This window comes from Rhincodon typus, chromosome 8, assembly GCF_021869965.1.
Source record: "Rhincodon typus isolate 14 chromosome 8, sRhiTyp1.1, whole genome shotgun sequence".
NCBI lineage: Eukaryota > Metazoa > Chordata > Chondrichthyes > Orectolobiformes > Rhincodontidae > Rhincodon > Rhincodon typus.
In genome coordinates this window covers 75,901,377-75,917,917 of record NC_063339.1, presented here as the reverse complement: position 1 = coordinate 75,917,917, position 16,541 = coordinate 75,901,377, and the positions used below count along the sequence as shown (strand labels likewise).

Below are 16,541 nucleotides of genomic sequence, written 5' to 3'. Positions count from 1 at the left end.
GGGATAACAAGGTGTAGAGCTGGATGAACACAGCGGGCCGAAACGTCAGCCTTCCTGCTCCTATGATGCTGCTTGGCCTGCTGTGTTCATCCAGCTCTATGCCTTGTTGTCTCAGATTCTCCAGCATCTGCAGTTCCTACTATCTCTTGACAGGATGGAACACAGTTTAATGATAAGTTGTTTCCTATTTAAGACCGACTTGAGAAGGAATTTTTCTCTCAAAAGGTTGTTAGCCTGTGGAATTTTCTCTGTCAGAGTGATGGAGACAGGGTTGGTATGTGTGTACTGGATGGGAAGGAGGAAAGGAGCCTGATTACTGTGTGCGAAGGAGAGAAAAGAGTGGCACTGAGAACTGTGCATTTGGAGGGGGCAGGAATATGGAGGTTGAAACTTTTATAAACACAAAATATTTATGATTTTATAGGGTACTTATAAAACAGATTTGCTTATTTGTATGATTGAATAATTAGATGTTGATCCATGCTACAAGAATGAATAATTATAACTGTTGCTATGCTGCTTTATTACTATTTTGTGTTTGTTAAACTCGGGTCACATTGATGTTTCAAGTGTTAATGTGGGGTCAAATTTGAAAATAGTTTGGCAAGTATAAGGTCATGGGCTTAGAAGATGCTGTTTAATGCTGCAGATTCAGCATATGATACTGTATGCTTGTGTTTAAGGTCAGTCAAGCGGCTTCTTGAATATTGTAGGACATGGATTCATCCAGACATGTGGAAAATATTGTATCATACCCTGATTTGTACCTAGAGAAAGACTCTTAGAGTCAGTAGGTGAGTCACTCACTGAGGAATACCCAGCCTTTGACCTGCTCTGTAACCAAGGAGCTCAGATGACAGATCCAGTTCAGCAAGTGAGTGGTTATCCCTAAATGACTTTAATGTTGAGTTTGGCTGAATGTCATTCTTCTTGCTGCAGATTGCCATTGGTTGGCATGTGTAGTGTGAATGTTAGTCATCAGCCCAAGAATGCATTTTGTGTAAATCTTGCTACATGTGGTAATGGACTGCTTCATTATTTGAGAGGTTGCGAGTGGAGATGAATACTATATAATCCTTAATTAACTCCAGTTCTGATCTTACGATAAATGATAGATCATTGATGAAGTAGCTAAAGATGTTTGAGCCTAGGACATCTGGGGTTAAGATGCTTGGCCTCCAACAACCACAGCCGTCTTCCTTTATGCTAGATTTGATTCCATTCAGAAAGTTTTGATGTCAAGTGCAGTCACTCTCATTCACTCTGGGCATTAGATCTTTTGTTTAGATTTGGACCAAGATACGATCATATTGAATAGCAGAGCAGGCTTGAATGGCCTACGACTCCTGGTTTTTATGCTTTACTGATCCCAAAGCCATTCTGTAGAATGGAGGAGCAAAGGTGGTGTTTTGAAGACTTGGGGGGTAGCGTGTTGGCGCAGTGAAGTACCCCTGATGTTGTGCATTCTTTGCTGGTAACAGTCTTTGTTTTTACATTTGACTGATGTTGAGGAAGTCCTGATCTTCTACCAAGAAGATGGTGGCTTGTTCCCTTGGATCCTCTCTTTCTTTCTTCCTGCTTTAACTGTTGATGGACCTTTACTTTCGACACAGCATAGATTGCTAGCCTCCAATCACCTGTTGGCCATTGACTGCGGGCAACTACTCGTGACATGTGGGTGACCGCTGTATCCTTTGCCCATCTCCATGTGAAGATTAGTTTTCATTCCTTCTAAGGAATAACTTCTTACTTACCAAAACACTACATTCATAATAGTGTGAGGCCTAATACATTTTACGCTTGTAGAAGGCTTGTTACTACTGTAATGCAGTTAAATGAGGTCTCTTGTGACACAGAAAATATGAAATATAGATTTCTAAAAGAACATGGTTTTAAAGGGTCCCCAGTTTCCATCACAGAGTTGAGGTATTCTGCAAAATGGTCCAGTTTGCATTCAGTCTCACCACTGTAAAGGAGAGTACATTTGTGAGCAGCGAATACAGTAGGCTAGATTGAAAGTAGTATAGATAAACTGATGTTTCACCTGGAAGTTGTGTTTGGGGCCTTGGACTGTGAGGCGGCAGGAAATGAAAGAGCAAGTGTCACACCTTCTGTAATTGCATGAGATTGTGTCAAGGGGGAGTGAGGAAACGTCATAGGTGATGGAGAATTGGACAAGGTTATCATGGAAGGCATGGTCCGTGTGGAATGCTGAAACTGGAAAAAAGGGGAAGATATCCTGCTGGAGGTGGTGGAAGTAGTGGAGGATGATCTTTTGATTGCGGACACTCGGGGTGGGGGGTGGAAAATGAGGAGAAGTGGAATCATATCATTGGTCTGGGAGACGAAAGGGTGAGGACAGAATGTAGGAAATGAGTTGGACATGCCTGAGGGCCTGGTTACCTGGAAGTCATTAGGTTTATAGTGGATATTGGTGGACAGCTTATCCCCAGAAATGGAAAACAAACTAAAGGAAGGGAATGGTAGAGTCAGAGATGTACTAGGTGAACAGGAATGATGGATGGAAATGATACGCAAAAGTAATTAATTTTCCAATTCTGTAACATCATCAATGTATTGGAGAAAGATAGGTAGGGACCAGAGTAAGACTGGAACAAGAAATATTCTACATACTTCCCAAAGGGACATGCGTAGCTGGGATGCATGTGGGTACCATGGGTATCTTTGATTTGGAGAAAGTGAGATGAGTTAAAGGAGAAGTTATCGAATGTAGGAATGAGCTCAGCCAGGTGAAGGAGGATGGTGGAGAATGAGAACTGTTCAGGCTTTGCTTCAAAGAAGAAGTGGAGAGCCTTCTGACTGTCCTAATGGTGGTCGATGTGTAGAGGGATTGCATACTCATGCTGAAGAGGTGACAGCTAGGGCCAGGAAACCTCAGGAGCAATGAGATCAGGTGAGTTGGCAAACCCAAGAGGGTAACCCATTAATTGTGGGGGAGCACGCCACTGAGCCACATTGGCACTAATGATCCCTCTAAACTACGGAGCTGTATAGCAGCTTAAAAGCTCCCATGATGACTGGACAAGTTGACCCTGTCAAATTACAGTCAAAGGGGCCATGCACAATCGGGGCAAGGGAAAATCAAGGGAATGTTGGCTAACGCTGATGTTTTTTGTTGTGAATTTATTTGACATTTGAGGAGTGATTTTATTCTGTAATATAGTATGATAGTAAGATTTGGAAGAGTGGGAGATCATCACTGTGATCCAGGGTCTTTGATCTTTGTACAGGGGAAGTGGAAGAGGAGATGGAGAACACAGAACTACAGGAGCTATCAGAGAATGAGCGGCACCAGCTGAAGCACCGGGAACTCTTCCTGTCACGGCAGCTAGAATCTTTACCAGCAACCCACATCAGGTAACTGTGGGAGCGGTGAAAGAGCTTATCTGTGGTTACAGGCTTAATGATGGGGAACGTTGTGTCTTGCTCAGTCATTGGATGTCCACTCCTGGTTTTTCCTAATTCTTCTTGGTCAAGTCTTCCCATTGATTCCCTTCCTTTCTTGCTTGGCAGGAAAGGTGGCAGGTGCAATAACACTAACTTGGAATTATGTAGTTAATTTGACTCCAACCCCTAGAAGGAATTAGGATAGCTAACCTAAAGCTTGGTCAAACAGTTTTGGCAGCATCTAAAAGGAGGTGGGAGAGATGGAAATGTACAGTCAGGGAATTCTGGAGTTTAGGGTTTAAACAGCTACATGCATTGTTAGCAAAGGTGGGTCGATGAAAATCTACGCTGTGCTGCTACTTGTTTTATGTGTTCTCTGTCCTTTGTCTTCAATTTGTACTTTTAATGTATTCTTTCTGCTTTCTTTGTCTTCTTAAAAAATAATTGTTTTAAAATGGTTCCATTGGCAGGAGAGTTGATAACCAGAAGACAAATTTATTAGCTCTCCGGAATGGGACTTGAATCCATGAATGGAATTGACCCTAACTGGTTCTGACTGAATTAAACAGCAAGAACTTGATGGAGCGGCTCTAGAGCCAAATGACACTGATAGAAGGTGAATGGCGAAGGAAGCAATGACAGCATGACATTTTCATGCAGCAAATAGTTGGGATCTGGAAAAGACTGTCTATGACTTTGTTTTATGGTTCCCCCAACACAAAGGCTTAAAACTGCAGGGTGTTGGAAAATCTGAAAATTGAAAATACAAAATCCTAGAAATACTAGGCAAGTCTGGTAGCATCTGTGGAGAAAGAAACAGAGTTAACTTTTCAGGTCATTATTTGACTTTTTTTCCAGTTCTGATAAAAGTTAATGACTTAGAGATATGAAAGTGAGCAAGGGGAGGAATGAATTAAAGGAATTAATGGGTGGAAAGGCAAGATGAATTAAAAGATGCATGGGATGGTCATGCAAGGCAGAAGGCAATGGTAATGAAACATGAAAGGGTAATCTGAGAATAATAGTAAATGGGACCAGTATAATCTGTTGGTGAAAAATGCTAATTGTGAACAAAAAGTAGGATCAGTAGTGACCTGAAATAGTTGAAGCCAGCGTGGAGAATAGAAGAATGTAAAACACTTAGTGGAAAACTGGCAAGTAATGGTCAGGTTGAATGGTTTCCTATGCAATAAAAATCTATTATGTGATGGCCCTCAAGCTTCCAGTAAGCTTCTACTACAACAACAGTAGTGTATATTAACAGGTTACTCTTAATGTAGTAAGGCACTTTGTAGGAACATTATGAAATTTCCTGGTTTCCCCCACAATTCTCGATTCCCCTACTGATCAAGAATCTATCTACCTCAACCTTAAATGTTCTCTGGGGCAAGAAGACTCAGAACCCTCTGAAGGAAGAAATTCCTCTTCATCTCAGTCTTAAATTCGCACCCTCTAGTTCTGAGACAATACCCTCAGGTCCTAAACTCCTTCATGAGGGGCAGCATCCCTTCAGTATTTATCCTGTCAAGCCTCTTAAGAATTATATACGTTTCAATGAGATCACCTCTCATTCTTCTAAATTACAATGACCAGAGTCCCAACCTGTTGAGCCTTGTTCACAGGATAATCCCTCTATACCAGAGATCATCCTAGTGAACCTTCTCTGAACTGCTTCCAATGAAATGATAACTTTCCTTAAATAAGAGGACCAAAATTGCTCTCAGTACTTCTGATGTGTTCTCACCAGCACCTTGCACAGTTGCAGTAAGACTTCTCTATTCTTATACTCCAACCCACTTGAAATAAGGGCCAGCATTCCATTAGCCTTCCTGATTACCTGCTGTATCTGTGTGCTAGCTTTCTGTGTTTCACATACAAGTACCCACAAGTCACTTGTGTTGCCGCTTTCTGCAGCTTTTCTCCACTTAAATAATATTCTGTTCTTTTCCCTCCCAAAATGAACAACTTCATATTTTCCCAGATTATACTCCATTTGCCAACTAATTGCCTATTTAGTTAACCTGTCAAAATCTGTGTGTAGAGACAGTAGGAACTGCAGATGCTGGAGAATCTGAGATAACAAGGTGTAGAGCTGAATGAAGGGTCTAGGCCCGAAACGTCAGCCTTCCTGCTCCTCTGATGCTGCTTGGCCTGCTGTGTTCATCCAGCTCTACACCTTGTTATCTCAATATCTGTGTGTAAAATGTTTGTATCCCTCTTGGAACCTACCTTTCCATCTATTTTTGTGTTGTATGCAAATTTGACTGTAGTACATGCACTTCCTTCCTGAAACTCATTGATGTGTATTGTAAATAGTTGTGGTCCTAGCACTGATCCCTCTAGAGTCCCACTAGTCGTGGGTCGCCAACTTGAGAAATAATCCCTTATTACTGTAACTTAAGGTTCTTGTGGTGCAGTGAGAATGTCCCTATCTCTCAGCCAAGAGTCCCAGGTTCGCATCCCACCTGCTCTGGTATGTGATAAGAGCCCTGAACAGGTTGATTAGAAAACATCCCCACTTGCTGTTTCCCATGAACCAGTTCTCAGTGTATGCTGAGATACTACCTCCAACACCGTATGATGTAACCTTTAGTGAGGTACCTTGTCAAACACCTTCTGGAAGTCCAAATACAACGCATCTCCTGTTTCCTCTCTATCCACTCCAGTTGAGACATTTTTGAAAAAGTCTAATAAATGAGTCAGACACGATTTCCCTTTCATGAAGCCATGCTGATTCTACTAGACTGCATTGTGATTTTCCAAATGCTCTGCTATTATTTCCTTAATGATCGATTCTAATACTTTTCTAACAATAGATATTGGGCTAATCGGCCTATAGTAACTCGGTTTTTGCCTCCCTCTCTTTTTGTATATGGGTGTCACATTAGCAATTATCCAAAACTCTGGTACTTCTCCAGAATCCAATGCACAGTCAGAGTTGAGTTTTACAGAATATCAGAGAGGAGAAAAGTGAGATAGGAATTTTGGGACAAAATTTCTCAGCTTAGGACCTTGATAACTGATGGTGTAGCCATCAACGATGGAGTGATTAAAATTGGAGATGCTCACAAGGACAGAATTAGAGTAGTACAGTTATCTCAGAGGTTTGTGGAATTAGAATAGAGCACAATGATAGGTAAATGTGAAAGCTTGGAGGCATTTGGAAACAAGTATGAGAATTTTGAAATCCACTGCATGACCAGGAACCAGTGTTGATCACTGAGCACGGGATGAAGGGTGATTGAGATTTAATGCGAATTATGAAAGGGGCAGCAGATTTTTGGATGACCTGAAGCTTATGGAGGATAGAATATGGAAGACCAGTCAGCACTGATTTGTGCATGATTGAGGGACTGGACATTGGCTCCTTGCTTCTGACACCCTGACACCTCTCCATCCATCCCATTCTCCCTCTGTCTCTCTCTCTTTTTCTCTCTCTCTCAGTTTCTTCCACCTCCCCCTTCACCCCCCAAAAAAAAACCCCAAGAAAAGAGCACTTACTTAGGATCTTGGTCCATATGTTGTTGGTTGTTCCCAGCGCAAAAATCCCCTAGAGTAACTTGAAAAAGTGTCATTTAACTTTTTATATCTTGCTAAGAGGGGGATTCATAAACATGTTTTACTATCTGATCTGAAAGACAGCACCTCCAACAGCATAGAACTCCCCTGACGCTGCTCAGGAGTCTCACAGTTGATAAACCTACAGCCATCTGACTAACACAGTGTAATGATTTGGCATATGTTCCCTTTGAAAAATATAGTATCTTTACTGACAGCTTTTTGCTTTCCTTCCAGGGGTAAGTGCAGTGTTACGCTGCTAAACGAAACAGAATTACTTCTATCCTACCTGGAACGTGAGGTAAGGTCCTGCAAGTGTTTGTGATCTATTAGGTCTAATGCAGGTGTTTCAGTATCTCTGTTATTTGTTTTATTTACCTGTATTGTTTAGCCACAGGTCGTTATGTTTCTGCTTATCTTGTATTTTTATGCTGTGATGCAGCATGAAGGCTTGCGCCAAGCCACACCATCTGCAGGGTCTTGAGCTTGATTTTGCTGACTTGTGGAATGGCGGGAAGGATGACATGGGTGACTGGGGTAGAGAGTGGGGAAAAGAATTGTTTAAACATCCCACTGCAGATTGTTATGAAGGACCCCCCCACTGCTGAATTGTTTGCGTGCCACCATGTGGATGCCAGCTGAAGCCAAGATAGAACAAGAACAAAGTTGCTGGAAAAGCTCAGCAGGTCTGGCAGCATCTGTGAAGGAGAAAACAGAGTTAACGTTTTGGGTCCGGTGACCCTTCCTCAGAACTTCCTCAGAAGCCAAGATAGAATTTGTTGGTAATGCCCCATAGCCAAATAACGAACTAAAAGCATTCTATGTCGAGGCACTCAAATGAAAAAAATGCTGTGTGTAGTAACCATCAGTGCCTTCAAGAGATGAAGAATGGAATCTTCCAGGCCCAGGTACTGTTCTCTTTATTTCCAACTCTTGTCCTCCTTCTTCACCTCAGGAATGCTAGTTCAGCTGCTGGGTTAAGTTGGCCAAACACCAAGCGTGAAGGTACTGATCTGTGAAGAAATTTCAGGAATGAGATGTTTATTTTCTATTGGAGATCTTTGATATAGTCAAACTGCCCTTTGGGCCCTTATCAGACTGATCATTTTAGAATGGCTGGCGGGGGAACCCAATTGGGCAGAAGACAAAAATTCATTTTCCTGACAGCAGGTTGAAGTTTCTGTACTAAGCTCTCAGAGCCTTTCAAATAGGTTGGGGTTTTCCTGATCTTGATGCAAACCTCTTTTCAATTCAGTAGCGTCCCATTATTACCCATTAACCTCCCAAGCCACTGAAATTACATTCGCTGACGATAACAATACTGTGAGGTAAGAGAGCGAAATGCATGTGTTCACAACCAGGCATATACATATATGAGGCGCATACCTGGTAGGTTAATCGTTTTTTTCCTTCCAAGCCCTGAACAGTACAAACCTCTTCATTACTTGCCTCCTTCATAACCAAGGTGTTTCTTTGCACAAATGTTTACGTTGTAAGGGGTGAAGCCTGTTCAAGTGAAACAGCCACATCAGCTGACATGAGCAAAGCTGACAGGGCAGGCAAGCAGAGCTGAGCTCCAAGGGGCTGATGCAGTTGGTTTAATAAAGGTGCTTCAGGTAGAAAGGAACTTAAAAGGTGTGGATTGTCAGGGGTGCTGGATGGGAGAGTGGAGGGAGCATTTACTAGGGGACAAAAATTAGGGTAAATGGGGTAAGTTTAAATGAAATGAGAGAGGCAAGTTTTTTTTTTGCACAGAGGGTGGAAGTGCCTGGAATGCACTGCCAGGGGAGATGGTGGAAGCGGTTACAATAGCAATGTTTAAGAGGCAGCTTGACAGTTAATATGAATAGGCAGAGAATAGAGGGATACAAAGCATGTAGAGGCAAAAAGGTTTTTAGTTTAGAAAGGCAACACGTGTCGATGTAGTCTCAGTGGGCCATAGGACCTGTTCCTGTGCTGTGCTGTGCTGTTCTTTGATCTTTGAGTAAATAATGCAGAAGGGAGAGTCACAATGATCGGGTCAAGGGGCTCAAGAAAGAGTAGGAGTTACATGTTTACAATGGGGAGCACATTGGAATAATTAATTGCATTGGTGATAGAATTGGAGCAGTCTGGGTGGGATGCTCTTTGGAGGATAGATGCAGACTCGATGGGCTGAATGGCCTCTTGCTGCACTGTAGGGGTTCTATGATGCTATCTCCAAGTCCCACCTGCTCCAAAGGTGTGTGATAACATCTCTGAACAGGTTGCTTTAAAAAATAAATCAGTAACCGGTGTAACAATGGAGAAACCCAAAGAGAATTTTCTCTTTATACCATTCACCTCAGTGCAATGTTGGGTTTAGGCACTGGTTCGGACCGTATCCTGTGTTAGATTGTCTCTGATTTGTCAGTGGTGGAAAAATAAAATTAATCTAATTTCCAGTTATTGTTTAAAGGGATTGGGCTTAATATGACTAAATTTCAAATAATCTGTGCAATAAATTGACTTACTGACTTTACATAATAGAGGAAGTTTTGCTCATTGAATATGGAATCCTAAGAAGCACAGTTATTGTGGGATTCTTTCACACTCCTTAAAGAGCTTATTGAATGACCCAACACAGGTGCATTATCCCAAGATTATTTCCACAATTGCCTACCACTTTAAGATGATCAACTCCTAATTAGCAATACTTTGAAATCTAAAAAAAATCTAAATTTAAGCTAAGTCTGTGCAAAGATGATATTACTTTGGTATACGGAAGTGTTTTAGATGAAATAAAATGCTGGTCTGAAAAAAATCTCATCTTCTGAAGTTAGGCAGCTTCAGCCCTGATAAGTACCTGCATATGAGACTGCCTGAGAATACCAGTTGCAGTAGGCTCTTACTTCCAGCAGAGGTCACTCATGTCACTGCTCTGTATTTGCACCAACGGTCTTGTGTGCTGCAGTGGTAGTGTCCTTACCTATGGGCCAGAAGGTCTGGGTTCTGGTTCTTACCCATTACAGATGTGCCAGAACAGTTTGATTAAAAAATCTATACCAAGGAAGACTCTTGTAAGACCTCCTTCACACTTCAACAGGACGCAGATGCTCATGATTCACTTGGTGCTCCCAGTTTCCAGCCTCTCCCTGTACTGCAATGGAGATTATATAACCATTCTTCTAGTCAACATAAGAAAGTAAAGCAAAAAATGGTTGAAAACATATTTATCGTGTAATTAATTTTTCTAAGAAGTGATACATGTTTTGTGTTACATGGATCAGTGGAATTTTTACAATATTGGAGGGGACCTCAAAAGCTAAAAGATTGAGGAAGCCCTGTACCGAGGTAACTTTATTCTGTATATAAGCCACATGGTAGATGACTGGAGGTTATTTGATGCACCAGTTTAGAGGATGACAATAAATCCAAAATGTACCTGCCCTGGGTCAGTGCAGAAGGAGCTTTACTCTACTTCCAAACCAGACTCTAGCTGCCTGAGAGCATGAAGTAGAAAATGCTCCATGCCACAATATTCATCCTTCCTTAGGCCAGCAAGGAACATAACCAGATGTTTTTTAAAAGTTCAAGTGACCTGACATGGGTATCCCTGTTCATGCATTTGGCATTTCAATTTCAGAACAAGCACATATTTCATATGATTTTGCATTGAATGATCTTCCTATTTTATCCTTTCTCTTCAGGACACTTTTTTTTATTCGCTTGTCTATGATCCACAACTGAAAACCCTTTTGGCAGATAAGGGCGAAATCCGCGTTGGTCCCCAATACCAGGCAGACATTACAGACCTACTGAAAGAAGGTAAATGGCCAGAGGGTTTAGCACATGAATATCGCCATAACACAGACTTGTCATTGGATCATTGAGAACTCGGAACAAATGAAGGACACTGAGCTCTTTTAAAGAACTACATATGCAGACTTACTCCTCATTACAAAATTTGAGTTACCATTAGATTCCTGTTAGATTCAGCATCATCAAAGGCTTAAGATTAAATCAGATCAGACACAGTTATCCAACTGTAAGCTTTCTTTGCAACAACTCTTGCTGGACTTGCATGAAGACATGATTATAACATTGCATAGTGAATAGCAGTAGAAAGTTCATTTTTAAAATTTGTTCACTGGCTTGGACTTTTATTGCCCGTTCCCAACTGCCCTTGAGAAGGTGAGTCACCTTCTTGAACTGCTGCAGTCCGTGCCAAGTAGGCATTCCTAAATTGCTATGAGATTTCAACCTAGTGGTGGTGTGGCAATGGGGGTGTAGTTCCAATTCAGGATGATATGTGGCTAGGAGAGGAACTAGCAGGTGGTGGTGTTCCCATGCATCTGCTGCCCTTGACCTTCAGGTGTTAGGCGTGACAGGTTTGGAAGGTGCTGTTAAAGAAGCCTTAGTGACTTGCTGAAATGCATGTTGCAGATGGTACACACTGCTGCCTCTGCATGTTGGTGGTGGAGGAAGAGATTATTGAAGTGTTTATTGAAAATCGGGGTACTAATGAAGCGAGCTGTATTGTTCTGAATGGTGTCAAGCTTCCTGAACATTGTTGGAGTTGCTCTAATCGAGCTAAGTGGGAAGTATTTCATCACACTCTGACTTGTGCCTCATAGTGGACAGGAGATGAGTTGAGGTGAGCAGAATTTCTAGTCTCTCAAGTGCTTTTATAGCCACAATATTTATACAACTGGTTCAGTTCAGTTTCTGGTCAATGTTAGCCCTTAGGCAGTGTTAACAGTTTGAGATTCAGGTGTGAAAATGTCTAGGCACAGTGGTTGAATTCTGTTGTGTTGGAGATGGTTATGCTTGGCACTTGTGTGACGCAAATGTTATTTGGGTAGTGATGGGTAACTCATTATCCTTTGTCTACTTCGCTTCAGAAGTGCTTCATTATCTGTGAAGTGCTTTGGGATATTCTGAGGTTGTGAAAGGTGCTTTGCGACTGCAAGTTTGTTCTTTCTGCTTTGGTTAAAATTCCTGCCCGACCGTTGTTGTAACTTCAGTCTTTTTCTCTGTGAAGAACTGTAGGGATAATTCTTGACATTTTGAATGCAATGTCATATCTGGAATTTATTTTCAACTCCAATCAAAATCTCATCTAAACCAAAGGCTAATATTACTTGTAAAATTAGGATTACATAATTTGTTTTTATAGTTTTTTTTAAATCTGTGATTCAACTTTTAGAGTAGCCAAACTCCTAAACTTTTCTAAATAAAAAATTGCAAAGAACCATGAATACTGTAAATCAAAAACAAAAATAGAAATTGCTGGAAAATCTCAGCAGGTCTGGTAGCATCTTTGGAGAGAAAGCAGAGTTAATGTTTCAGTTAATGGTTCTGAAGAAGGGTCACTGGACCCAAAATGTTAACTGCTTTCTCTCCACAGATGCTGCCAGACCTGCTAAAGTTTTCCTAAAATTTTCTGATCGTTTATTCCTTTTAAAGGTTTAGCATTTTTTCACTTTCCTCTCATTCATTCTACCAAATTGTATAATCTCACATTGAGGTAATATAAGTACCATCTTACAATTATCAGCCCCATCTACAAACTTAAGTTGCTGTTAAAACACTTCTAGTCCCCTTCACAGAATGCATCGAAAATCAATTTCTATCCAACTAAGGGCTAGGAAATGGGAGAAACCCAAATTAAATTCACTTCCTTAGGATTTTCTCCATATCCAGATGTTGTTACTCCAAGTCTGGATCATTGAAATATTAAAAGCAGTGTCTCACCAGGGGACCCTAGGAACACTACTACATAAAGCCATTTGGACTTTAACTAACTTCCTATTCTGGGTCACTCACTTCAGTGACACTTGGGTTTGTTTAATGAACATTTCTCCTGCATGGCACTATGATATGTAATACATTGTTCATGTTTAGACAGAGAGTACAGTTTTGGTTTTCACCACAGGGATGACTTATTTTGTAGCATGACAATCCCTTACCTTCAATGCACCAGTGATTATCACAGTCTGGAATGGAGGCCCAGAAATGAGTTGGAGCAGCAAAGCTAATGAAGGTCAAGAAGGAGGTTGACGGCAAATTATGTGATGTAGTGATGTAGTGTACTGTCTCCTACACTAACTAGCTGTTTTGGAATATGCATATCCACGTTCTTCACTACTGTTCTAGAGACACTCAGATCTTGTACAGGTTAATTGATTTAAGCTAATGTCATTTTCCCACCATCACTTTATGGCTAGATGAGTAGTAACATTGAATTTCTTCCATTACAGGAGAGGAGGATGGAAGAGATCAGTCCAAAATGGAAGCCAAAATCTGGGATGGTGACACCCCACTGACAGACAAACAGATTGACCAGTTCTTAGTAGTCGCTCGGTAAGTCCTGACAAATCAACGTGCAGCGAACAAGTAGGGCTGTTTATAAAGGTGGTGCAGTATAAAGAATAATCTGATTGCCTGATAAGTGATCTAAGGCTCAGTTCTGGTGGTCATATTATCACCATTTCACAAGAATGATTGCTCCATGTCATTTGTGTGTCATTCAGTGCTGTTGAGTCTCACTTGCTGACATTGTGCCATGGAGTGAAATTATAGTGTCTGCTGTGTGTAGCCCTTGGGGTTTTGCTGCCATTTATAACTTCTGGCAAGGACACCAAAAAGAAATAATGCATGCCTTAAAATTCAGATCAGGAATACCTTTGATTCATGAGTTACCTTAACCAGTGCTGTAATTAGTCTCAGTTTCCCTTGAGTATTTCAATGGAGGGGTGTTGGTATTGCTGGTAAGGCAAACACGTATCGTCCATCACTGGTTGCAACCAAGAAGCTGGAGGTGGTCCAACCTCGTGACCCTCCACAGTCTGCGTAGTGAAGGTGCTGCTACCATGAGCTGTTTGGTAACAACTGAATGGCTGGCTCAGCCACTTGAGAGTGCAGTTAACAATTGGCCACATGGGCCAATACCAATGTTTCAATTAAAATTGAAAAGAAGATTTTATTTAGTTGGAACTGCATTGTTCAAACAAAACATGACTATGTGTTATCATTTCTGGCCCTTTCTAGGTCTGTAGGTACATTTGCCCGTGCTTTAGACTGCAGTAGTTCAGTGAGACAGCCTAGTTTGCACATGAGTGCAGCAGCTGCCTCCAGGGATATCACCCAGGTAAGAAATGGCATGCAACTGCTCCTGTGTGTTATATCTCTCTATTGCTCCTCATTTGACTCCATTCTCCATTGATTGCTTATGGTCTCTTTTCTCCCAGCTATGGTGTTAACTGATAGATTTACAAGACTATTGCTAGGATTAGAAAAGGTTAGCTAGGAGAAAGATTGGATCAGCTGGATATGTTTTCTTTGAAACTGAGGCGGCTGAAAGGGAGGTTTAAATTCGATGAATAAAATTATGAGGAGCCTAGAGAGCATGGATAGGAACGACCTATTTCCATTAGCAAAATAACTGGGTGGAGAGATTTAGAGGGGAGTTGAAGAGTAATCTTTTCCATCAGTGGGTGGTAGAGGTTGAGAAATCATTGCTTAAAAGGGTGGTAAAGGTGGAAACCCCTCTCAAATTTTAAGAAATACTTGGGTGTGCACTTGAGTTCATGTAGCCTATAGGATAAGGACTAAGAGCTAGAAAGTGGAATTAAATTGGATTGGCCATTGAAATGCATTTTTGGCATGTCCAATTGTACCAGAAAAGACAGCATTCTCTGTGAAATGTAACATTTGGAGCACACTCGAAGTGTTATCAGGTGGCAACATTCAGTCCTACCTAGCGATAGAGGGACATCTTGCAAGACTTTCAATTAGTCACTTGGTGCATTTCAAGGGTCACTGAAAGCAGTTATGGAATAGAGTTTAGTCAGAAACTGAGATTGGCCATTCAAAAGGTTAATACAAGAGATAAGATCACATTGGTTTGGGTAATTTATTAGTTTGGATAGAGAATTGACTAACTAACAGAATGACAGTCAGGATAAAGGGGTCTTTTTCTGGTTGGCAAGATGTGATTAATGGGGTGCCACATTAATGACTTGGATATGGGGATAGAAGGTACTGTAGCCAGATTTACAGATGATACTAAAATAGATGGGCTAGTAGGTTGCAATGAAGAAAAAAGAAATTTACAAACGGATATGGATAGGTTAGATCAATTTGGCAAATGGAGCTTAACGTCAATAAGTGAGAGGTTGTCAACTTTAGTCAGAAGAATTGAAAAGTAACTCATTATCTAAATGGAGAGAAGCTTCAGAGTGTTTTGGTGTAGAGGGATCTGAGTGTCTTTGAGAATGAATTGCAGAAAATTAGTATGCAAGTACAGCAGGTAATAAGGAAGTTTGATATTTATTGCTAAGGAATAGAGTATATAAGTAGGGAAGTGTTGCACAACTGTAAAAAACATTAGTGAAACCAAACTTGGAGTATTCATACAGTTTTGCTCCCCTTTCTTGAGGAGGGGTGTAGTTGCATTGGAGGCAGTTTGGAGTTGGTTCAGTAGATGGGTTCCAGAGATTAGGGGTTTGTCTTATGAAAAGAAATTGAGCACTTTAGGTCTGTGCTGTCTGGAGTTTTAGAAGAATGGGAGGAGATCTGATTGAGGCATATAAGATGTTAAAGGGGATGGACAAAGTAGAGATAGAAAGGATGTTTCCTCATGTGGAGCAAACTAGGACAAGAGCTCATAGTTTAGGATAAGGAGTATCGGATTTAAAACAGAAATAATGAGAAATTACTTCTGTCAAGGTATCATGAATCTGTAGAATTCACTACAGAGTGCAGTGGATACTGGGAAACAGTAAATTTGAGGAGGAGGTAGACTGATTTTTAATTAGTAACAGGTTGAAGGATTATGGACAGTGGAGTTGAGGTCAAGATGAGATCAGCAATGATTGAGTTGAATGATGGAGCAAGCTCAACGGGCTGAATTGCTGTCCCCTGCTCCCAGATCTTATGGCTCCAAACAAGATTTGTAACAGAATTTGGTGATCTTGGCCAAGATCATAACAACGAATTTGGTAGTCTGTTCTGTAATCATAACAATGACTCTTTTTAGGCTGGCATGGACATGATGGACTGAATGGACTGTGATATACATATCTTTGTGTTTCAGTTTTTGAAATGGTTTTGTTGCAAACCTCACTGTTCAGTTGGACCAGCAGTATCTGTCATATCTCAGTTGGTAGCACTTCTGCCTCTGATCGGAAGGTCAGGTTCCACTCTGAAGATATGAGCACAAATCTTGGCTGACATTCCAGTTGAGTACTGAGACAGTGCTGCATTTTTCAGGTTACCATCTCTTGAATGAGATGTTAAATCAAGCCTCATGTCCCAAAGTTGAAATTGGCTAATACTCTTCTTAAAATTAAGTTCCTAATTTTGTTCCTCATCAATTCTATTCATGCTCTCTCTGATCCTGAATGTTACACTGCCAGACCCTTCTAGCCTGTGTGACCTGCTCAGAAATATTTAAGTCTGAGAAGGATATCTGAATTATTGAGCAATAGAGGAATAAGGGTTATTGGGAAAATATGGGAAAGTGGACATGAGGGGTGTCAGATCACCCATGATCCTATTGGATGGCACAGCAGGCTTGAGGCACCTAGTGACCTACTTCACTTTCTCTCCTT

The 16,541-nt window shown here is 41.1% G+C and overlaps 1 protein-coding gene across 4 annotated transcripts in view; it reads left to right on the top strand.

Annotated features, from left to right (window-relative positions):
- The first annotated feature begins 3,254 nt into the window (after positions 1-3,254).
- Positions 3,255-16,541, top strand: part of LOC109910847 (metastasis-associated protein MTA1-like) — a 78,444-nt gene continuing 65,157 nt past the window's right edge. For all 4 annotated transcript variants that reach the window (XM_048600206.1, XM_048600209.1, XM_048600210.1 and 1 more), the window contains exons 1-5: positions 3,255-3,378; positions 7,204-7,267; positions 10,635-10,752; positions 13,188-13,290; positions 13,978-14,077. In XM_048600206.1, the coding sequence (XP_048456163.1) occupies positions 3,269-3,378; positions 7,204-7,267; positions 10,635-10,752; positions 13,188-13,290; positions 13,978-14,077 (495 nt within the window). In that variant the 5' untranslated portion in view covers positions 3,255-3,268. The remainder of the gene's footprint in view (positions 3,379-7,203; positions 7,268-10,634; positions 10,753-13,187; positions 13,291-13,977; positions 14,078-16,541) is intronic.